This window comes from Microcaecilia unicolor, chromosome 9 (assembly GCF_901765095.1).
Source record: "Microcaecilia unicolor chromosome 9, aMicUni1.1, whole genome shotgun sequence".
NCBI classification, from domain to species: Eukaryota; Metazoa; Chordata; class Amphibia; order Gymnophiona; family Siphonopidae; genus Microcaecilia; species Microcaecilia unicolor.
Window position 1 is genome coordinate 38,732,599 of NC_044039.1, and position 24,351 is coordinate 38,756,949.

The 24,351-nt window shown below is 43.5% G+C and overlaps 1 protein-coding gene across 3 annotated transcripts in view; it reads left to right on the forward strand.

The window, feature by feature from the left end:
- MICAL3 (microtubule associated monooxygenase, calponin and LIM domain containing 3) overlaps positions 1-24,351 on the forward strand; it is a 441,368-nt gene that overhangs the window by 88,390 nt on the left and 328,627 nt on the right. For all 3 annotated transcript variants that reach the window (XM_030213784.1, XM_030213786.1, XM_030213785.1), the window contains 3 exons: positions 7,430-7,798; positions 9,518-9,725; positions 20,311-20,427. In XM_030213784.1, the coding sequence (XP_030069644.1) occupies positions 7,535-7,798; positions 9,518-9,725; positions 20,311-20,427 (589 nt within the window). In that variant the 5' untranslated portion in view covers positions 7,430-7,534. The remainder of the gene's footprint in view (positions 1-7,429; positions 7,799-9,517; positions 9,726-20,310; positions 20,428-24,351) is intronic.

The window sequence follows — 24,351 nt, forward strand, 5'->3', positions numbered from 1 at the left end:
AGCTGTCTGTAAAAAAGAAAAAAAAAGTGTCACTCTCCTCACAGCTTTTTGTGAAGACAGCCAAGGAGAAACATAGAATTTATTTTTATTTTCTGTGTAAACTGCCTGCTTGGTACTCAGTTTGCTGCTAGGCTGAGTGGAGGATGGGAACGCCGTTTGGGCTCCCTCAAAGGGTGACCGCCCCATTTTTTGCCTTCCCTGCAGTGCTGGTGAGTGCTTTTCAGCTTCCTTTCTGTTGGAGGGTGCTGCAGCGGGGGTCAGCGAGCGGGCGGTTCGCGATGGCAGCGGTCAAAAGATGTTCCCACTGCGGCTTGCGCTGTTCGGCAGAAGAAGCCTGTTTGGTGCGTTGCTCAGAGGTGGCGGTGGATACATTTTAGCCGGCGGGTGACAGTTCCCGCGCTTTAGACCATGCGGTCTGCGTTTCTTCGGTGGCTTCTGATGCGCCTTTGAAGCCAGCGCCTGTTGTTTCCCCTGAGTCTTCCCGCCTTCCCGGTTCAGCGGGTGTGGGGAGCGTTAGCGCTGGGGCGGATCCTGGGGCTGATTTTAATGAGGGACATCCTTGTGGAGTTGTTTCCAGACTTCATTTTATTACTGCCCCAGGCTTATTTACTTAAAAAAGGGATCCCTGCTGGGCCTTCTCCTAGCTCTCAGCCTGTTTTGGAAACCAGATAGTTCCTTTCTACTCAGGGAGATGTTGGGCCTCTATCTTACTCAGAGGATTTAGCTGCTAAGCACAGACGCTTATCCTCTTTCCCTGAGGGGGGGCTTGTTGCCCCAGTTTCTTCTCCTCCTCCTGTGGTGATGGGATTTGGGGGTTGTTCTAGACCTTCCAAGTTTGAGGATTTGGAGGAGGGGAAGCCCTTGTTTGGAGAGCAGGATGATCCTTCTGCGGTGAGGACTTTTCATTGTGAGGAGCTTACTTCTCTTATTTCTGAAGCCTTAGCTGCAGTAAATATTTCTGATCCTGAGGAACTTGCAGCTGCTTCTGTAAACCCTAAAATGGCTAGTACTAGGAAGCCTTCAAGGGCTTTCCCTATGCATGAGTCCATTCAGGAGCTCATTTCTTCTCAGTGGTCAGACCCTGAAGGTACTTTAAAAGTAGCTAGAGCCATGACTCAGCTCTATCCGGTGTCCCCGGCTACCTTAGAGATCTTTTCCTTGCCTAAGGTAGATGCCTTGGTGACGGTGGTCACTAAGAAGACCACTCTGCTTGTAGAAGGTGGTGTCACCCTTAAGGATATGCAAGACAGTCATCTTGAAGCCTCGCTTAAGCGTTCCTTTGAAGTGGCCACGTTGGCCGTACAGGCTTCTATTTGTAGTTCTTATGCTGCCAGAGCTTCCCTTACAAAAACCTCAGAAAGGTGGTATATCAAGTCCCGTTCCCCTTTCCTGGATTCAACAGTCCTTGGAGCAGGAACAAGATTCAGCTTCGGGAGTCTTGGTTGGTACTCCATTGGAGTCAGCGCTTTGGCTCTTTGGCAGATGCCCTCTATGACTTGATCAGAGCTTCAGCCAAGCAGATGGCTTTGGCTGTTTCTGCTCGTCGTTTACTTTGATTACGTGACTGGGCCGCTGATATGGCTCCTAACAACGTGTCACTAGGCTTCCCTTTCGGGGGAAGTTGCTTTTTGATGAGGATCTGGAAAAGATAGCTAAGGATTTTGGGGATTCGAAGTCCCAGTGTCTTCCTGAGGACAGGTCTCGAGCTGGTCCTAAATCTGGTTCAGCTAGGCCTCGTTTTATGGAGGTTCGGTGTTACCGTCCTGGGCTTAATGTTTCCTTTCAGCGTTCTAGATTCCAGCAGAAGTCTTCCTTTTGGAATGACAAGAGAGCCTCAGGAGCCTCAAATAGGTCTCAAGCTCCCAATAGCCCTTCCCAATGATGGGACACGGGTCCATACCTTGGGCCGTTCCATAGGAGGGCGATTATCTCTCTTTCTCGGGGTGTGGACCAGACCAGTGGGTCTTGGATATTTATTTATTTGTTACATTTGTAGCCCACATTTCCCACCTTTTGCAGGCTCAATGTGGCTTACATATAACCGTTAACAGCGTTAGCCGGTTATGGTTTGAACAAATACATAGTATGAATGAGTACAAAGTGATATTGTAGTATAATGAGGTATATGTATGGTAGGAAACGGTTGGGAGGAACTTGGAGAGGGAAAGGGGGAAGAAGAGTCAGGTAATGTCCGTTACGGTCTTTGGTTATATTGTGTCACAAGTGACCGGTATTTTTATGTTGGGTCGGTGGGGTATGCTCTTCTGAACAAGTCTGTCTTTAGTGCTTTCTGAAAATTTAGGTGGTTGAGCGTGGTTTTTTTTACTGCTTTTGGCAATTTCCATAGTTATGCGCTTAAGTAGGAAAAGCTGGTTGCAAAGGTGAATTTGTGTTTGAGTCCTTTGCTGCTTGGGTAGTGGAGGTTTAGATATGATCGTGCAGATTTTGTGGTGTTTCTGGTTGGCAGGTCAGTGAGGTCTGTCATGTATCCCGGTGACTTGCCGCAAATAATTTTGTGAACAGTCGTGCAGATTTTGAAGGTGATGCGTTCTTTGATTGGTAGCTAGTGCAGTTTTTCTCTGAGTAGTTTGGCGCTATCAAAACGTGTTTTTCCAAATATAAGCCTGGCTGCTGTATTTTGGGCGGTCTGAAGTTTCTTTATGATTTGATCCTTGCATCCCACATAGATTCCATTACAGTAATCTGCGTGGCTTAATACCATGGACTGAACCAGGTTACAAAATATTTCCCTCGGAAAGAATGGTTTTACGCGTTTGAGTTTCCACATTGAGAAAAACATTTTCTTTATGGTGGATTTCACTTGGGTCTCTAGTGATAGGTTACGGTCAATTGTTACTCTGAGAATTTTCAGGCTGTCCGAGACAGGGAGGGTGTATCCTGGGGTGTTAATGTTTGTGGGTTTGTATGTATTGTATTGGGATGAGATGATGAGACAGTGTGTTTTTTCTGTATTGAGTTTTGTTGGAATGCATTTGTCCATGAGTTCATGATGTTTAAGCTTAGTTTGATTTCGTTGGTGATTTCCGCCAGATAATGTTTGTATGGGATGTATAATGTAAAGTCATCAGTGTAGATAAATGGGCTGAGGCCTTGTGTGGATAGGGTCTTGGCTAGTGGGGTCATCATGAGGTTGAAGAGGATTGGTGATAGTGGTGAACCCTGCGGTACTCCGCAGCCTGGTTTCCACAGTGACGGTATGTTTGTTTTTGATTTTACTTGATAAGTTCTTGTTGTTAGAAAGCCCTTAATCCAATTCAGAGTGCCACCACTGATTCCGAAGTATTCTAGGAGTCTTAGCAATATGTTATGGTTGACCATGTTGAATGCACTTGACATGTCAAATTGGAGGAGGAGAATGCTCTTGCCTATTGCTGTTTCCTGCTTGAATTTGGTTAGGAGAGTGAGTAAGTACTGTTTTGGTTCTGTATAGGGGTCAAAATCCTGATTGTGACTCGTAGTATAGTGAATTTGTTTATGTAGTCATTTAGTTGTTTATAAGAGATGGTTACAAGTTAGTTTGCCATTCCCATCGGAGATGGATTTTTGGAGTCTCATTGTGCCACTGTGTCCAAAAAGCAGGCCGTTCTGGCTACGTTACAAACGTTGTTGGATTTCGGAGCAGTGGTGCCTGTTCCTCGAGCCGAGTGGCGCTCAGTCCGTTATTCAGTCTACTTCATTGTTCCTCGAAAAGGAGGCTCTTTCAGGCCCATTCTCGACCTCAGGAAGGTGAACGAGTGTCGAGTTCATCACTTCCGCATGGAGACGGTGAGGTTGGTGATCGCCTCTGTTCAGCCAGGGGAGTTTCTCACAGCTTTGGACTTGAAGGAGGCGTACTTGCATATCCCCATTTGACCTCATCAAAAGTATCTCCGTTTCGCCATCTTAGGGCGCCATTTTCAGTTCTGTGCACTTCTTTTTGGCCTTGCCACGGCGCCTGGTACCTTTTCCAAGGTGATGGTGGTGGTTGCGGTCTCCCTCTGAAAAGAGGGAATCAAAGTTCATCCGTATCTCGACAAATGGTTGATTTGGGCGGATTCTGTTCAGGAAAGCGTCTCGGCCACCTCTTGGGTCCTGGAGTTTCTGGAGTCCTTCGGTTGGGTGATCAAGTTTTCCAAAAGCTCTTTATGCCCCTCCCAGACTTTGGAATATCTGGGAGTTCTGTTCGATACAGCTCGGGGACGCGTTTTTTTTACCAGAAAGCAGAAGGCTCAAACTTTGCTCTCAGATTCACAGCCTGTTGCATTCCCCTTGTCCTCGGGCCTGGGATTACGTTTAGGTTCTGGGGTCGATGATGGCCACTCTAGAAGTTGTTCCTCGGGCAAGAGCTCACATGCGCCCCCTTCAACGTGCCTTGCTGAGTCACTGGTCTCCTGTGTCCCAGGATTATTTTTACCGTCTGGCGTGGCTTCCGTTGGCGAGAGACAGCATGCGGTGGTGACTGTGTGCTGACAACCTTCGGAAGGGGATGCTTTGGCATTCCCTTTCTGGATAATTGTAGTGACAGATGCCAGTCTCTTGGAATGGGGAGCCCATTGGCTTCAACAGGTGGCGCAGACCCAGTGGTCTCTGAGGGAGACGAAGTGGTCCATCAACTGTTTGGAGTTGAGAGCAGTCAGTCTGGCTCTCGGGAAGTTTCAGGATCTGCTAGAGGAACAAGCAGTTCGAGTTCTTTCGGACAACACCACAGCGGTAGCGTATATCAATTGCTAGGGCGGCACTCAGATTGCAGCCTTGGCTTCGGAAGCGACCGATCTTCTGCAGTGGGCGGAGGCTCATCTGCGTTGTCTCTTAGCGGTAGCGGCTCACATTGTGGGACAGAGCAACGTGCAAGTGGACTTTCTCAGCTGTCATCACCTGGATTCGGCGGAGTGGGAGTTGGTGACGGAGGCCTTCAATCAAATTTGTCTGCGGTGGGGCACTCCAGTTATGGATCTGATAGCGACCAGACAAAATGCGAAAGTACAAAAGTTCTTCAGCAGAAGGCGGGAGGCAGAGTCTGCAGGTCTAGACGCCCTGTTGCAGCCTTGGCCAATGGTCGATCTTCTTTATGTCTTCCCGCCTTTGGCCTTCATCGGACGTCTGCTACGTCAGATCAGGCTTCATCAAGGTCTCGTGGTAATGGTAGCTCCAGACTGGCCATGTCGACCATGATATGCGGATCTAGTGCAACTTCTCGAGGAGCCCCCTCTTCGGCTTCAGGTTTTTCCTGGGCTGCTTCATCAGGGTCTGATTCAGATGGAGGAGGTATCCCACTTTGGTCTTACGGCCTGGCCTGGCTCTTGAGAGGGCGAAGTTGAGGAAGAAGGGCTATGACGATTCTGTGATTGCCACCTTGCTTAGGGCTCGTAAGCGTTCCACAACCTCAGCTTATGCCAGGGTTTGGCGTACGTTCGAGGTGTGGTGTGCTGTGCATGCCTGGTCTCCCTTTAAGGCTTCTATTTCACAGATTTTTGGCATTTCTGCAGGAGGGTCTTCAAAGAGGGTTGTCTTTTAACTTTGGGTGCAGGTCGCAGCTCTTGCCTGTTTTTGGGGGCGTCTGGCTGGTGCTTCCCTCGCTGACCATTTGGATGTGGTGCGTTTTTTGAGAGGCTCCCTGCATCTTTGTCCTCCCCTTCGGCTTCCTTGTCCATCTTGGAAGTTGAATTTGGGCCTTAGTGCTTTGCAAATCCCTCTTTTCGAACTGTTTTGTTCCACTTTGGTTAAAGATCTCACGTTGAAGACTGTGTTCCTGGTGGCTATTTCCTCTGCTCAAAGAGTTTCGGAATTGCAGGCTCTGTCATGTCGAGAGCCTTTTCTTCAGTTCTCTGAATCTGGTGTCTCTTTGAGAACGGTTCCTTCTTTTTTGCCCAAGGTGGTGTCTGCTTTTCATTTGAATCAGCCTCTTTTTCTTCCCTCCTTTCGGAGTGCAGATTTTCCTGAAAACTTTGCTCGTTTGCATCTTTTAGATGTTCGTTGTTCTCTGCTCCAGTATCTTCACGTGATTAATGAGTTCCACGTGCCTGATCATCTGTTTGCCAGACCTAGAAAGGGTTGTGCAGCGTCCAAAGCGACCATTTCTCGTTCGATTTCCTCCACGTACCTGGTGAAGGGTGCGGTTCCTCCGGAGGGTTTGCGAGCTCATTCGACTCAGGCTGCTTCTTGGGCGGAGACAGGAGTGGTTTCCTTGGATGACATTTGTTGAGCGGCTACCTGGGCCTCTCGACATTCGTTTGTTAAACACTACAGGTTTGATGTGGAGGCGAGACAGAATGTGCATTTTGGGGCTACGGTGCTCTCTTGGGGAGTGGCGGCTTCCCACCCTATTTAAGGGATTGCTTTTATATATCCCACCAGTTTTTGGATTCATCTGTTGCTTATGCTAAGGAAAGTAAAATTATGTCCTACCTGATAATTTTCTTTCCTTTAGTAGCATCAGATGAATCCAGGATCCCTCCCTTAGTCTTTTGATAGCCAGATTTCTCGCCTTATTTCCTGATCTTTGCAGGGGATCCTTTAACAAACCAAGAGGAATTTCTTTTTATACAAGTTGATGGATTCCGGTGTTTGACTCCTTTGTTTGAGTCATTATTGTTCGAGTTCCAAGTTATTTCCTTGGCTGTTCACTTGTTGTTGTGAGGAGAGTATCTTCTTCTCTTTTTGACGCCTTTCATCTGCTTTGGAATACGATCTATACTGAAGACAAGTAGCTGGGCGTCCAGTGTCACTGCTTTCGGTTCAGGGTGCTCTATCTCCACCTGCTGGTAGGCGGCTAGAACCCACCAGTTCCTGGATTCATCTGCTGCTACTAAAGGAAAGAAAATTATCAGGTAGGACATAATTGTACCATTTGACTTGATATGACCTATATTTTAAAAATCCTTGGAACCAATTTAGAACAGACCCCATGCTCTCTTCACATCATATTATATCCCAACGTAATCATCAAATGTGTGTGTCGCAACATCTAATGTAAAAAGTAAAGTGTGTGCACAGAGAATGGCATTCACTCAAAATATAAATCAAAGGTCCACTATGAAATCCACTGAGTGGAACTGAATGAAAGGGGTCAGTAAGCACAATCAATAAAATGTCTACTAATCTGCAGCAAGCTCAGTCTGGTTCAACAGAGCCACGTTTCTGCACTTCCTTCCTGAGGAACCATTGTCTGTTTGCAATTCAATTTCTGACCGTCGTTGAAAATTCAGTCATTGCACAAATGGGGTTCTATTTTAATTTTTTCTTTCTTGAGTAGGAGGGGCAATGGGAGGATTTCTTTTTGCATTTTTGCAATGCTTTAAAATCTCTTAATATTCTTTCTTGAAGAATGTCCCTGATTAGAAAGCTTGATAAACTGTTGGTGCTGCTAAGAGTTTAATCCAAACCTTTTCGTTCGTTTAAAATGCATCAGTTTCTTTCTGTCTTTTTATAGGTTAACAATGTTTGTGGGCTAGTCTTGGCGATTCACAGCAGATCGTAAGATCTCAGCTGTCTCTCAATTCCCCAAGACCTTTTGCACTTCCACTTCATTTGTAGCATGGAGGAAAGAGTGAATGAGAAGGTGAATCAGGCACACATTCTCTTTGACAAGTTCGTCCAGGCCACAACTTGTAAGGGGACCCTAAAAAGTTTCCAAGAGCTCTGTGACTACCTGGATCTGAAACCCAAAGACTATCGCTCCTTTTACCACAAGCTCAAGTCTAAGCTCAACTATTGGAAGGCCAAAGCTCTCTGGTCCAAGCTTGACAAGAGGAGTTGCCACAAAGACTACAAGAAAGGCAAAGCCTGCTCCAATATTAAGGTGAGTTGCTTTGTTTTAGAGCTTGGCTAAATCAGAGTAAATTTTTATTTATTTATTTTTTAATACTGCTTTGGTCTGGAAATTGACTAAAGTATATATGCTTACAGCAGGGATTCTCAACCCAGTCCTTGGGACATTTAGTCAAGTTTTCAGGATTCCCACAGTAGCCATGAGATAAATTTGCATGTGCTACTTCAATTCTATACTATTCTACCTCATGCAGATTCATTGTGGGAATCCTGAAAACCTGACTGGCTAAGTATGTGCCTTTAGGACTGGGTTGAGAACCCCAGGCTTACTGAAATAGCCACATAGTCTGTTATGTGCCTATAAAATAGGCTCCCAAATCCAGTCCCAATAGCGAAAAAATGCCAACGTACGAGTTTACTATAGATATTTGTATGTAGGTCATCCTCATGTATAAGATGCACCTTAACTTTAAACCTTTAAATAGTGAGAAAATGTGATGGACTTGTTTATAAGTTGCTATCCTCCCCAGGTCTAGTCTCATCTCCCATTCCATACTCTGGTCCCATAGTCAGCATCTTTCCCCATCCCTATCTCCCCCAGGGTCTAGTGTGCCTCTTTACTCCCCAGGTCCTGTGGCGAGCATCCTCCCCTGCCCCCAACCCCAGGGTTCAGCATTTCATCTTCCAGTCTTCCTCCTGTTCCTGAGGCCAGCATGTTCTCCTCCTTCCCTTCCCCATGCAGCTGCTCTCCCCGCACCCCCCCCCCCCCCAGTACCTCTTCCAGTATTTCAGAGGTGCTCTACTCTGGCTCTTCCCCATGCATCTCCTGTCCCTCCCCCATTTACCTGTTCTGGTACTCTAGGGGTGCTCTGTGCTGTTGCAGGCCTCCACTCAGCCCAAATCATGCCCCTTAAAATGCACATGTGCAGATCGTTTAAAGGCAGGCATACATGTTTCATGAGTGTAGTTTATACGCATGTATACAGTTCCACAATTTTATAAAAGCCTTTTTCTATGTGTGAGGCTTTCCATATAGAAAAACCTTTATAGATTTCCCCCTTCCCCCCAGTGAACAGATATGTGCTTTAGAAGTCAAAATAATTATCATTTTAAAAGTTTTGCCTTTTAATATGTACCAACTGAATTTCATATTTGGATGTCCAACATTAGAATCAAAGATGCTTGCTATGAGCTTAGCAAATACTGTGGGGTCTGTATTAAATATGATTTATGTGGTTAAGTGGATAAATCCTTTCCCTTTAAAACTTGAGGTCACTGAATAAATAACTTTTGACCACAGAATCAAATGTCTGGCATGAGATGTGTTCCGTGGATGTGCCACAATGTTATCTACATACCGTTGATATTAAGTGATTACCTGCTAATTTCATTGGTTTTGTTGGACCATATAAATGGATAACTTATCCAATTAACTTCAGTGCAGCATATTCATCTGACCAACTTAATTGGATATTCAGCAAACTAATTTGGTTAACTGGATAACTTCCTGCTGAATATTAGTCTTCGTCATTGGCAAGTTTTAGCTTATTAACATTTACCTTTTGTATGATTTAAGATGTAGGAAGGAAGATAGAAGAATCTAAAACCAAAATAGCGTTAGTACTGATAATTAATGCTGAAGCATCACCAGACATTGGTGGGCCTTATTAGATTAGCTGGAATATTACAGGGGATAATTTCAATATGTTGAAGTAATGTGTGTGTACATTTTCCTTCCTGGTGTTGGTAGTGTCTAATTATAGGTGCAGGACCCTGTGGCCTTCGCACTGCTATTGATCTGGGCTTCCTTGGCGCCAAAGTGGTCATCATTGAGAAGAGAGATGCGTTCTCCAGAAACAATGTGCTGCATTTATGGCCGTTCACCATCACTGACTTGCGGGGACTTGGGGCCAAAAAATTCTATGGAAAGTTTTGTGCAGGAGCGATTGACCACATAAGTAAGTGAAATGATTTACTGACTTCTGCATTTGTGAGGCAGTTGAAGAGATTTAAAAGAGCCATTGGAATGATTAGACTAAAATCTTTGTGAAAGCTAGGAATGTCTTGCAAACAGTGTAGTTGAAACTTACTGACACAATTTGATTGGTTTCTTGGTCTATGCTTAGGAGTCTTCCACCTTGTATCAGTCTCAAGCATGAAAGTTCACAGAATTTGCAATTTATAAATTGATGAATACTGAGTCCCCACAACTTTACACCACTACCATAGCCCTTAGGGATGAAGGGGGGCACCTACATGTGGGTACAGTGGGTTTGTGGTGGGTTTTGGAGGGCTCACATTTACCACCACAAGTATAACAGGTAGAGGGGGGATGGGCCTGGGTTCGCCTGCCTGAAGTGCACTGCAGTACCCACTAAAACTGCTCTAGTGACCTGCATACTGCTGTCGTGGAGCTGGGTATGATATTTGAGGCTGGCATAGAGGCTAGAAAAAATATTTAATATTTGTTTTTTTAGGGTGGGGAGGGGGTTAGTGACCACTGAGGGAGTAAGGGGAGGTCATCCATCATTCCCTCCGGTGGTCATCTGGTCATTTAGAGCACATTTTTGTGGCTTGGTTGACCAAGTGTTTGTCAGGGACGCCCTTCTTTTTTCCATTATCGGCTGAGGACGCCCATGTGTTAAGCACGCCCCAGTCCCGCCTTTGCTATGCTTCCAACACGCCCCCGTGAACTTTGGTCGTCCCCGCGACGGAAATCAATTGAGGATGCCCAAAATCGGCTTTCGATTATGCTGATTTGGGCGATCCTGTGAGAAGGATGCCCATCTCCCGATTTGTGTCGAAAGATGGGCGCCCTTCTCTTTCGAAAATAAGCCTGCTAGAGAGCTAGAATAGGGAAAGATGCTGAACAATAGGAGAGGGAAGGGAATGTGAAATGATGCTGGACTATGAGGTGGGAGGGGAGGACACTGGCTGGGGGAGGGGGCACAGCTCAAAGTTCACATAAGGCATCAAATATCCTTAGGCTGGCTCTGTTTGAATTGAGCTCATACTTTTAAAGGTGAAGTACATTCAGGTACAAGTATTTTTGTGTCCCTGGAGAGCTTACAGTTGTGCTTGATGCAGTGGAGAGTTGAATGACTTACCCAAGGTCACAAAGACCATCAGTGGGGTTATAACCCTGCCTTCACTGTTTCTCAACCTGCTTTTCTAATAGTTGGTGTTTACTCTGCTTCTTAGAAGGCCATTAGCCAGTGTACCTCTGAGAAGATAAAGATTTTTGCGCTTTGGGGTCACCTGGGTCTATGCTTTGGGGCTGCTGGAACCTGCACTACATACATCTGCTCTTCATTGCCATTACTTGGTGGTTGTGATCCCCTGAGTTATATCGCTGGAACAATTTCTCCTCAGTACTTCATTGTCATGAAATGCTCCTTTAGGAAAACATGCTTACCTGATCATATCATAGTGAGCATGCCCCTCACAAACAACTTTTGGCAGTCATGCATCTTAGTGTCAATCCATACTTCTGTGCCTGCAAAATTTTATGCCCTTAAGGTGTCCAAGATTAGGGTGTCCTCGAGGTGCATAATAATTTCAGCCCCTTGAATTACATCATGGTTTCTATACCCTTTAATGCACACCTTCATCTCTGCATTTCTCTATTGGAGGGAAGTCTTGATGGTTTCATTCCAAAGAAAATAACATCTTTGGTCTGATTGTTTTAATTCTACTATGCCTAACAAAATGTTTCCATATTTTATGAGTATAAATTAAAACTTTGCTGAAGCTCATTAAGCTTGTTAAGAAGGTTCATAATGTACTTCTAAGCTCTGATTTCTTTTCCTGTCTAAAAAGCGGCATAAAGCAGCATTTGGACATTTTTCTCACAAAAATGTCCAAATCTGTATTTCTGAAACTTATTTTTTTTTTTAGATATTATTCTGTGCTGTTAAGGGCAGGATTTGGGCATTCCTCGGTTGTTTTTCAGCCTTAATGAAACAAAACCATCCAGGACTAAAACTAAGATGTTTTGAGTAGACCTGTTTTTATAACAAGTAAGGCACTAAAAGGTGCCCTAAATGACCAGATGACCCCCTTCCCATCCCCCCAAAATGTGATTAAAAACGTTACTTACTAGCCTCTAATCCAGCTTTAGATGTTATATTTGGGTCCATTAGAGCAGCATGCAGGTCCCTGGAGTAGTGTAGTGGTGGGTGCAGTGCACTGCAGACAGGTGGACCCAGACCCATACTTCCCTCTACCTTTTACACTTGTGGAAACTGTGAGCTCTCCAAAACTTACCAGAAACCCACTGTACCCACATAGGTGCCCCATAAGGGCTATTATAGTGGTGTAAAGTTAAGGTTAGTGGGTTTGGGGGCTGAGCAGACAAGATAAGGGAGCAACGGTGAGATGTGTACCTGGGAGCATTTATTTAAAGTCCACTGCAGTGCCCCCTAGGGTGCCCCTTTGCTCTCCTGGGATGTCTGTGTGGCCAGTCTACTAAAAATGCTGGCTTCTCCTACATCATCTCAATGGCTTGATTTTTGTGTGTTTTTCACTTGGACATTTGTTTTTTTTGGGGGGAGGAGGGGTTGTTTTGAAAATGGACCAAAAAATAAATGCACAGAGCACAAAAACATCTAGCAAATATCCATTTTCAAAAAAAAGATTTTTCTGTTTTGAAAATAGCTGTATTCCCCACTTGAATTTTGGACGTTTTTAGCAAAAGGTCCAAAGTTGGACTTGGGTGTCATATCGAAAATGCCCTTCTGTGTGTATTTACTACCTAAGCCATCAGGCTGACCCAAAGATGGTCACTTTTGATGGGTTTGGTTGTAATACCTATTTATGCAAGTAATCTTTTTTGCTCAGAGAAGTCCTTAACCCAGATAAATAAAAGATTCTCCTCTACACACATCAGCCAACCATAATGCTTGCAGCATCGATTCGACTTTGCTGTGTCTCTGTTCCTTTAGTCTGAGACACGAAAATATTTGAAGTCATCTTTGACACCACTCTTTCATTTGTAGGTTTCTGCTGTAGTAAAACACTCTTTATAAGCTTCACATTATCCATTCCATAAGGGCCCTTTTACACCCCTCCTGCCTTAACCATCCTTGTATACTTTTTAGTAATCAGCTTTATACAAAGGACTCCACATCAAAGATCTCTGGCACTTGCAATTAATCCAAAACAAAGGCATTAAACTAGTTACTGGTCACAAAAAATTTGATCATGTTGCCCCACTATTAAAAGCAGCACACTGATTCCCATTGACCCATCACATAACCAATAAATTGTTGCTTTTGATATACAAAATCCGTGTTGTAGGTGGACCCAGTATAGCTATCTCGTCTTCTAACCCCTTACTGCCCCTCACGGACGCTTAAGTCCTCTAAATAAAACCAGCTTTTAGTCCCCACCTTTTGAGAAATTAAATCCATAATTGTCTGATAACACACAGAAAAAATAAATAAAAATAAAAGTCACAATACCCTTTGTTAAATTTAGATATTAGATATGTATCATATGTCAAAGAATAAAGTGGTTGCTCAAAGCATATTCTAAGCACAATCGCTCAACTGCAAAACACTATGCACAACTTTGTGCAAAAACACACTCAGAACCTTACTGTACCATAAATATTACATTGGGCAGAACCTAATACACCAATATACCACCCATATGGAAAATGCAGACCGTCAACAATATGAAACAAGGGATCATATCATCACAATTCTCATGTAGAGCCACAAAACACCCTAATTAATGTGGGATAAAATGCCGTAAATAAGTAAATAAATAAATATAAACTTTTAATGTTGAGCACCTGATTCTCAAAGTGGACATATTCCAAACACTATAATGAAAATAAAATGATCTTTTCTACCTTTGTTGTCTGGTGACTTTTTCTGATCATGCTGGTCCAGTATCTGATTCTGCTGCTATCTGTCCTCAGTGCAGGTCAGGAAGTCATCCTCGTTAAATATCTCCCTGGCAACCCGGGACACCTCCAGCCAACCCCCCCCCCCTCCCAGCAGTAAGGTAAACAAACCGTAAACCAATTTCTACAACTGATTCACAAGGCTAGAGGGCTTTCACTGCAGCGCCTGCTGTGAAGATGGAGGTAAATCAACAATTTAAACCCCTCAGAGCACAGCAGGGGAGGCTTAGCCTCTCCAAGCCTCTTATACCGGGCGCCTATGAGTACAGATTAGTGGTGAAGATAAAGTTAACAAGGAACTTAGGTATGTCGAAGAATTTCAGTGAAGTAGAGTATTTTAATTGGCAGCTATTTGCCTGTTCATGAAAAGAAGGATTGAGTTCGGCTTGGTGTTGAAGATCAAGTTAGCAAGGAACTTACTGCCTGACGTGTTTGGTCTGGGGATCTCATGAGTCCTTGTAAAAGAACTTTTTGAAGAAGAAAGCTTTTAATTGTTTACAGAGGTTCAGGTGGTAATTCATGTTTGTTAAGGCTTTAGGGGTGAGTTCCACTGTTGTGTCCAAAAATACGTGAAGCTTGATGAGTAAACTGATATGTATCGCAGTCCCTGGCAGTTGGGGAAGTGGAGTATGAGGTAGTTTATTGATTCTGTGCTGATGTTGCGTGTCAGTAAGGTTATTAGGTTTGCCATGTAGCTGGGAGCAAGACTGAATGTGATTCTGTAGGTTATTGTGCAGAGCTTGAGTTGTCTTGATTGGGAGCCACTGTAAAGCTTGGAGTAGTGGGGTGGCTCTTATGAATCGTGAATTTCTGTAAATCAGCTGTGCTGTGGTTTTTTTCACTGTTTGTAATTTTCTCAGAACCTGTTCTTTGCATCCAGCATAGATTCCATTGCAGTAGTCTAGGTGTGTTAAGGTTAGTGTTTGCACCAGCACGTGGAAGACTTTTCTTGGAAAATAGCATCTAATGTGCCTTATTTTCCACATTGTTCAGAACATTTCCGTTACTGCATTTGTTGACTGTTGTTCGGAAGACAGGCTTCGTTCTAATGTGATCTCGAGGATTTTTTGGCTATCTGCTATCAGGTGGGCGAACGCATTTAGAGTGTTTCTGGAGAATGTGTCCTTACAGTAGGTGGATGTGAGGATTAAGAATTGTTTTTTTTTCTCTCTGTTTAGTTTTAACTTGAATGCAGTTGCCCAGGTTTCTAGAATATCCACTCCTTGGGTTATTTTTGGTTTCGATTTCTGTCGGGTCCTTGTCAAATGGTATGTAGATTGACACATCGTCTGCGTAGACGAATGGGTTGAAGCCATTGTCAGTGTGTTGCTAATGGGTCATAATTATGTTGAAAAGTATGGGTGATATTGGTGAGCCTTGTAGGATTCTGCATTCTGCCATCAGGGTGGGGGGGGGGGGGGGGGAGAGTGTGTTCTCATTTTGACTTGGTAGGACCTGGATGTCAAGAATCCCCTGAACTATCTTTGTACTTCTCCTCCAATGCCGATTTTGTTCATTAGTTTTATCATGATCTGGTGATCTACCATGTCAAAGGCGCTTGACATGCTGAATTGTAGGAGTGTGACTTTTTTTGCCTTTGCTGATTTCCTTTTTTGAAGTTGGTTAGTAGTAGTATTAGCACAGTTTCTGTTCTGTATTGTGGCTGGAATCCTGGTTATGATCACTATTGCCTAGTGACCCCCAACACCCTTACCTCTAGTAGTAGTACCTCTAACATTAAATCTTGTGTTCTGTTGAGAACCAAAGTAACTCTGTTCCTGAATCTGGTGCTCCATAAAGCAGTCATTTTATCTGGAAAATTTACCTGCCTAGCATGTCCTGATTTATGACATTATACAGGTAATACTGGGTAGTTGAAATCAACCATTATTATTGTGCTGCCAGTTTTGTTAGTTTCCCTGTGTTAGGATTTCATTGTCTGTCTTTTCATTCTGACTCCTCTTATGATGTGGCCTAGTTAAGTGCCTCACCACAAAGCTGTGTTGATGGTATTGGTCTTAGAAATCACTTATCCTAGCCTCTTGATGTAGATCGTTGATTTATCAAGATTACCTCTTGTCCTTTGGCATGCCAAAATTCTTTTGAACTAAGGACAAGTTTTAAGCCCCTCCACTGTCTCTGACCTTTCCCCTCTTCACAAAAAACAAAAGCGCCATTAACTTTAATTTTAGAGTTTTGTGCTACATAGTATGCTTGGCTTGATTTGTATTTTGAGGCGTTTCCTTTATATTCCCCATGCATTTTGCTATGATTAGACATATGGAAATATATTCATGCATATATATCATTCTCTATACCTCGGGGTATCCATTACTGGTGTACCAAGTATTTGTATTTGATCCGAATGGTGCCCCGAATGCATTATTTTTATTCGTCTGAATATTGATTTAAATTCGAATAGGAATAACTTGCTAATGTGCTTAATCCTACTGAAATAGGACTTTGCTTCTTTTATTTAGTAAAGCTCAATGCCCATTATTTGTACTTGTATTTGGCCAAATAATATTTTTCACTATTTGTATTTGGCCAAATAGTAACATATGTTATTCGGTATGGCTCAATTTTCCATTGATTTTTAGTTTTGATTCTTAATGCCTTCAGTGTTTTCTGGACTGTTTCTCACAACCTCCTCCCCCTCCCCCCACATTTGTCTTTCTAGCTGGATGTCCAGTGGCTTTGCAGTCTGACAGCCTAGTTTTGTAACACCTCACGTATGGAAATCCATAGAGACTGCTTGTTTTTGACAAAGGTTGAAATAGTGTACCTATAATCAAGACAACCCTCTCCACCCCCACCCCCCACCCTCCCACACACACTCACTCACATTGGGTTTTCTTGTAGCAATCATCGGTAGATTTTAAGGCATAGGGTTGAAAATTCTGTGGCAGAGTTTTCAAGGTTCTCAGATAAGTATGTGCCAAGTTTGCATACATTTTAACATCACTACATAAGCACAGAAATGGACTTTTATGCAAGTCTTTCATAGTGTGCCTAATAGTTAAACTATACAAATGTAAGTATTTTAAAAGAGATAGATGCTAAGACACTTTTGTCTTGAATTTTGATGTATGTTTTTTATTTTCTTTGGAAAATTCTTATATTTGGAATGTAACCACCGCAACCTCGGTGTCATCTTCGACTCCTCCCTCTCCTTCTCTGTGCATATCCAGCAGATAGCCAAGACCTGTCGCTTCTTCCTCTATAACATTAGCCAAATCCGCCCTTTCCTATCTGAGCACACCACCCAAACTCTCATCCACTCTCTCATTACCTCTCGCCTTAACTACTGCAACCTACTCCTCACTGGTCTCCCACTTAGCCACCTAGCCCCCCTTCAGTCCGTCAGAACTCTGCTGCACGTCTTATCTTCCGCCTGAACTGATACACTCATATCACCCCTCTCCTCAAGTCACTTCATTGGCTTCCGATCAGGTACCGCATTCAATTCAAGCTTCTGCTACTAACCTACAAATGTACTCAATCTGCAGCCCCTCCTTACCTCTCAACCCTCATCTCCCCTTAAGTTCCTACCCGTAACCTCCGCTCTCAAGACAAATCCCTCCTTTCAGTACCCTTCTCCACCACCGCCAACTCCAGGCTCCGCCCTTTCTGCCTCACCTCACGCATGGAACAAACTCCCCGAGCCCATACGCCAGGCCCCCTCCCTGCCCATCTTCAAATCTCTGCTTAAATCCCACCTCTTCAAGGTCGCCTTCGGCACCTAACCTCTACACCTCTACCCAGGAAATCTAGACTGCCCAACTTGACATTTCGTTATTTAGATTGTAAGCTCCTTTGAGCAGGGACCGTCCTTCTTTGTTTATTTTGTACAGCGCTGCATAACCCTAGTAGCGCTCTAGAAATGTTTAGTAGTAGTATATTTGGAATGTATAAGTTTATGTATGCTTCAGAAACTGTCCTACTACATTGTGAACAAATTTATAAAGGAAACCTAACGCCAATGTTTAGTAAGCAGCGCTATGGGTACGTTAGTATTTCTAACTCGTGTAAATGGTTTACGTGCATTAAACGCTAATGCACCCATAGAAATGTATAGGCATGGTAGCGTTTAACATGTCTTAAATTTACAGGCGCGTTAAAAACGCTAATTCACCTTAGTAAACATACCTCTTAATGTAGTAACATGAAAGACACCAAATCACCATTCAGTCTGCCCAGTTGGGATTTATCCATTGTTACTAAATGCAGTTATAGGTACATCCCATATGCAACTAGCAGCAACTCTCCTTCCTCTATTGACTTCTATTTGACCTCATAACGTTTCCTACTACTTACCTCTATATCTCAAGCATACCAGAAACTGCTAGTGACCGCCTCCATCACACCTTTACTAGAAAATCATTTGAGATGTTGATGTCTTTATTGGCCTCCTAACAATTGAAGCTTGTTTCTGTCTTACTAAATTTGATAAAAATCCCCACAGTCACAAATATTAGAGAGGCTATAAAAAAAAAAAGCAAAACAAAAAAAAAATCAGGCTTTTGGATTTTTACCATGAATGCACCCCAGCCTTCTGAGAAGCCCAGAGTTGTACCACTGCTATATAGGGTTGTTATTGCTGCTCCATGGCAGTTACCCTAATGTTTTTCTGGAGGCCTAGCATAATCGTACTACTGCTGTTCAGGTTTGTAGTCACCACTTCACATATTAGTCTTTGCCATCTTGGGAAGTACAGTGTAGCAAAGCAGGACTTTTGGGAACCACCATATGTGTGCCTATACTCATTGGCACTGGACTTTTGGGTGCCCAGATGATGGCATCTAAATAAAAGTCCTGCTTTGAAAATGAAGGCCTCTGTTTCCCTCAGTCCATCTTTAAATGACTTATGTGGAGTGCGGAAGTGTATCATTTTGTCTTAAAAAGCCTTTATAGTGCACCAAGAGCATTGCCTTGTTTTTTGTCCTTTGGCAAAAAAAGGGCTTTTGAATCAGCCACCTCCACCTCTCCTTCTGAGATCAGAGTACCGCTCACACAGCTCAACAAAGCAGAAAGAAACACCAACAGCATTGTGGTCCAGAATCAACCGCAAACAAATAAGAGGGCTGTTATCAGTGATTGTGCTGATCTCACTCCATTCAAGAGACTTTTTACCCACAGTGCAATTTTCATAAAACCCCTCCCCCCAGCAGACATGGCAAACTTTAATCCCTTATCGTCTGCAGCCCTTTAAAAGCTAGGGCAATGCTACCTCTTCTCCGATTGCCTCATGGAGTTGAAGAGGTGGGCATGAGGCACAGCAGACCGGTCGCAACGTGTTCTAGTTTGGTAACCTCCAACTCTATCCTTCCTGGAATGCGATTGGCTCTCATGGGGTTCCAGGAAGAGAACACTTCATTGTCTTCCCATTGAGAAGCTGGATAGAGCAGTCTGCATCCCAGTTGGCTGTTGGTGTAAGGGTGGAGGCTTAGTTGCTCTGTGGTGCAGAGAGTGTATGTGCAACGTGGTTGTGTTACTGCTGGGAGATTGCTGGCACTGAACTGAATGGAGCAGCCATGGGCTGAGGTCGTTTTTATACAAGTGGCCCAACTTACAGAAAAATAGAGCCATTAGTGGCAATGGCCCCTCTCTTGGCTTGCCTTGGGTGCTCTGTGGTCCTGCACTGATGAGCTTTCACTGACATAAATGGTTGGTCACTGCTGAGTACCACGAGAGCGGAGCCCAGAGAATAGTGCAAACATGTCATTTTGGGGATTAACATCACATTTTATTTAACGAGAATGCATTTGTTTCAACATTTTTATTGAAGACAGTGCAAATTTAGCATATTCACCATTAAATACACAAAAGTCAAATATAAACTGTATGCAATGAAGCACAAGTGTTTTAAACCATCCTCAAACTTTTATCATTTTTATCCCCGCCCCCCCTTTCTCATTTTTATATTTCAATGTTTTCATTAATATTTAGCACATACGTATCAATAACAAGCTATCCCAACCTCCCCCCCTAGATTACGCAATGTGAGCTCCAGGATGAGTAGTCATATCAACTCCAGTCATTCATAACTTATTAAGAATAATGCATGAGAATGCATTTGAAGGGTAGCAAAAGACACCTAAATTGTAGTCTCAGGCACTCCACAAATGGCAGTACCCAAAAGACATGTACCCCAATGTGGCCATACCACTTCTGTTATGGACTGTAACTACCACAGTGCTTCATTACCATTCTTTTGCCACAAGGGTTTTCTGTTTATCTTTTGCTTTTCTGTTGTGTATTTATTTTCAATTCCTGTGTGAGGATGTGCATTCTAAGCATCCACCCCTTTTGGAGAAAAATATTTCTTGATGTTTCAAGAAAAGGATGATGGATGCCTGGAATGCGTCCTGGAGAAATGGAGATGAAATAAATAAATGTAACAGAATACGCACAAGCATGCAATAAACAGATTGGGCATTAGAACTTGTGTTTCCTCTGAGGTTAAGCAGGGTTGTGACATGTTGACTTTTCAATATGCGGGTGACAGGTTTTTTTTTACATCTTGCTTGCATTCTGTAACTTGAATAAGTGAAAGACTTCATTTTCTAATTTTGTGTTTCATTGCAAATGTTACGATTGTTTCATTGCTCGTCTCTCTTATTCCCCTGTAGGTATTCGTCAGCTTCAACTGATCCTTTTAAAAGTCGCCTTAATCCTAGGAATTGAGATACATGTCAATGTGGAATTTCAGGGGCTCATTGAACCTCCTGAAGACCAGGAAAACGAGAGTAAGGAAATTAACTTGCTTTATTATGCTATTTTGTAAAGTTATTAATGATTTTAAATGCTTAAATATTAGATGACATACTGAAAGATGCCCAGCAATTAGAAACGCAAAGATGTGTATGGGAAATGTTTGATGATGGTAGCATTTAATTTAGTTAAGATTTTGAGAACATTAGCAGCTGTCACATGATCCTGTCCAGTACTATTGTCTTTCCAAACTGTCTACATATTTAACTTTTCTAATGGTACAGAATGTTTTCAAAAAAGTGTGCTATGTTGTCAGACTTCCAATTTAAAATGAATGATGTAAAAACAAAACATTTTTTTCTTTTTATTGGGTACTGAAGAGATTTGGAGGGAGGGAGAGCAAAACACTTTGGAGAGCACACATCTCATAGCTACTGAGAATTGAGAGAAAAATATAAGCACAGTGCCACATCTCTGTTGCAACTTGGAGACAAATAGATTGAGACTAGTGAATTGCAGCTGCATAGGAACCCCGGAGCATACATTTTTGCTTAGTTTTCGGAGAGCTATCCATGTTGGCACTGTCAGATATCACCCACTTGTTTAGTTAATTCATCCTGGTCTGTGAAAAAAAAAGTCAAACCTATGCTTAAATAAATACTAATTGATTTCAACTTGAGTGACACTGACTGTTCAGCCATGGAAAACACAGTAAGTTATTTCAAAAGATGCACTTTGGAATGGAAAATGTCCATCACAGAAAGACATACCATCTTCTCTAGATGCCTGGGATCAGATCATGATGTCCTGATTTGTGTCCATTGCACTTGGATATGACCTAGAGCTCTGTGCTTTGGGAGCTGACAGAATTAAAGCCCTGTATAATCTTCATCAGATATATCTCCAGTGGAGGAGAAGGGAAAAAATAAATAAATTTATCCAAACTCTCCAGAAAAATATTTTCTTAACCTGCTTACAAAAGCTGCAGTAGTTTGTTATTCTTACCTCAGTTGTCAGCTGATTCCATTCAAATGGCCCAGCAATAATTCCAAACCATCTTTGATTTTCGGCTGCCATTGCCTACTGAACAAAATTTCAGTATCCATAATGACATTTAGAGATCCTTTTACTGGGTAAGGACTTTTTTTTTTTTTTAATTCTCTTTTATTGTCAAGCATTGTATACATGTATACAAAAAGCAACAATACTCACTTCTATTGTATTTTTATAATATCACTAGTAAGAAAGGCCCGTTTCGGACAAAAATGAAACGGGCGCTAGCAAGGTTTTGCTCCCCCCCTCCCTCTGTGTGACTGCAGGACCCCTCCCCCTCCTCCCTCTCTGAACTGTGAACCCCCCGCCCTCTGTGCCCCCAAACGTTTTCAGCTGTCACCCCTACACCCCCCCAAGTTGCCAGCACTACCACTCTCCCCCCCCATGTGGCCACCGCTGGCCCCGTCCACCCTCCCCCCCTCCGAGGTGACAGCAGGCACTGATGCACCGTGGCCCCCCTCCTCTCACGTCGCTACAGGGTATACCTGCAGTCCAGGGGCAGTGACGTCAAAGCTGAGAGGAGGAGCAGATGCACAGCTCAGAACCCATGGCTGGCTGCGGGGCTCCGATTCCTTCGTAAAAATATTTTCGCTGGTTACCTTTTTAAATTTGTTTTCTCTATTTGACAGAGACGGGGGTGGGATGCGGCGCGCAGCTGATGTAGGACAGAGGGTGGGTGTGTGCAGTGGCGACCTGCTTTGGGGGGGTGGGAGGGTGTAGTAGTGGGTGTTGCTTTTCACTGCTGCTGCTACCTGCCGGCCGCTGTAACCCGACGTCGACGACGAGGTAACTTTTAACATTCAAAGGGAGGGGGGCCTTGGAGCTGGGTGGGGGGGCCTTGGAGCTGGTGGGTGGGAGGGAGAGAGAGAGAGACAGGCCTTGGAGCAGGGAGGGCCTTGGAGCTGGGTGGGAGCTGGGTGGGGGGCCTTGGAGCTGGTGGGAGGGAGGGAGAGAGAGAGAGAGAGAGAGAGACAGGCCTTGGAGCGGGGAGGGAGGGGGGCCTTGGAGCTGGTGGGTGGGAGGGAGAGAGAGAGAGACCAGCCAGCCGGCCTTGGAGCTGGGTGGGAGGGGGAGCTGGGAGGGGAGCCTTGAAACTGGGAGGGAGCTGGTGAGAGGCCTTGGAGCTGGGAGGGAGGCCGGAAGGGAGGGAGGAAGCTGGGGAGCCCAGCCCTGGAGCTGGGGAGCCCTGGGGATGGCCCGGGAGCTCAGAGGGAGGGGTGGCCGCCCTGGAGCTCAGATGGAGGGGTGGGGGCGGGGCTAGGATGGGGCCCCATCAGATTGGTCTGCATAGGGCCCTGCACTTGCTAAGACCGGCCCTGTGGGCATGAGTCTGTCCTGTGAAGGTTATCTGAGAAAGAATAACTTTTTCCTACTTGTTTTGTGTCCTTTTTGCTAGTTCAGGTGCCTTTTCTTATGTATTAATATCCCTTTGTGAGATTTATGTTCTTTATTGTAACTAAGAGTGGAGGCATAGTCTAATGGTAAGAGTAGGGAAGCGAAATTCAAATCCCATTAGAACTCTTTGATCTTAGGTACAAACAGAGATTGTAAGCCCTCTGTAGAATGAAAAATACCTACTGTACCTGAATGTAACTGGCCTCAAGTTACTACCAAAGAAGGCATGAAATAAATCCAAAATCTGTTCCCTTCCTTTCCCTTCCCTAAGACAGTCTTTGGAGAGCGGGGCACTGACATCAGAAAGAGCTGAGACTGAAACTTGTTCAAACAGATGTGGAACATTGTGAATCAATTTCCAAAAGTATGAAAACCTAGGGGACACTCCGTGAAGTTATAGTACATTTAAAACAAACGAGAGAAATAGGTTTTTCACAACACATTAGTTAAGCTCTGGAACTCATTGCTAGAGGATGTGGTAAAAGCAGTTAGTTTAAAAATAAAGGTTTGGACAAATTCTTGGAGTTAAAATCCATAAACTGTTAGCTGGACTTAGGGAAAGCTACTGTTTATCCTTGTGTGTAAGCAGCATGAAATCTTGATGCTTTTTGGGATTCTGCCAGGTCTTGTGACCTGAATTGGTCACTGTCAAAAACAGGATACTAGGCTAGATGACTACTCTGGGTTTTCCTCCCTCTCTAGCCACTTTCATCCAAGTTCAAAAGATAACCCTCATTTAGTTTGTGCCAAGTTCTGTATGGGGTAATGTCTGAGCAAAAGCTTCCAGGTCTCAAGGAATTGATTAGATTTACTAGGAACGGACATCTTAGTTGAGAGCATTTCCATTTTCTGTAGATAGTGCACCAGAAAGGACCGAATCGCTTATTGAGCAGGCTCAACCTTTCCCGAAAGAAAAAAGAGGAATAGGCTGTGGATCAGCATGGGAAGGGCCTACTCACTGAAGATTGTTGACAAGTTTTCCTTTGACAATGTTTAACACTGTATTTGAGTTTGAAACTGTCATAGCGTATTCTTTTTATATAGCTCTAAACGGTTTACAAATAGATCAATGTTACAAAAGTAATAACAAATCCTCACTAATGAATGGAGCTGAAAATTTGTAATACTTTTTGAAAAAGCCAAAATTTTTAAAGATTGTCAATCTCTGGTAATCTTGTTCTAGCCTAAGAGTGGCAGGTATTGAATTCCAAGATGAAATGACAATAAACTGAAATAGTACTTTGCATAATGATTTGAGCTTTAAAGAATGAGCTGAAGGAACTACAAGTTTTATTTTTGTGACTAGACCTACAAAATTCTTGGTTTCTTCTAAGTGAAACTAAAGAGCTCAAATATTCAGGACAATTTCCACCAATAATTTTATGAACCAAACACAAGATTTTAAAATCTATTCTAGTAATTATAGGAAGCCAATGTAAGGATTTAAGCAGTGCTTATAATCCTGTCAAACTTGGATTTATGAAATAGAATTCTTGCTGCAGTGTTTTGTA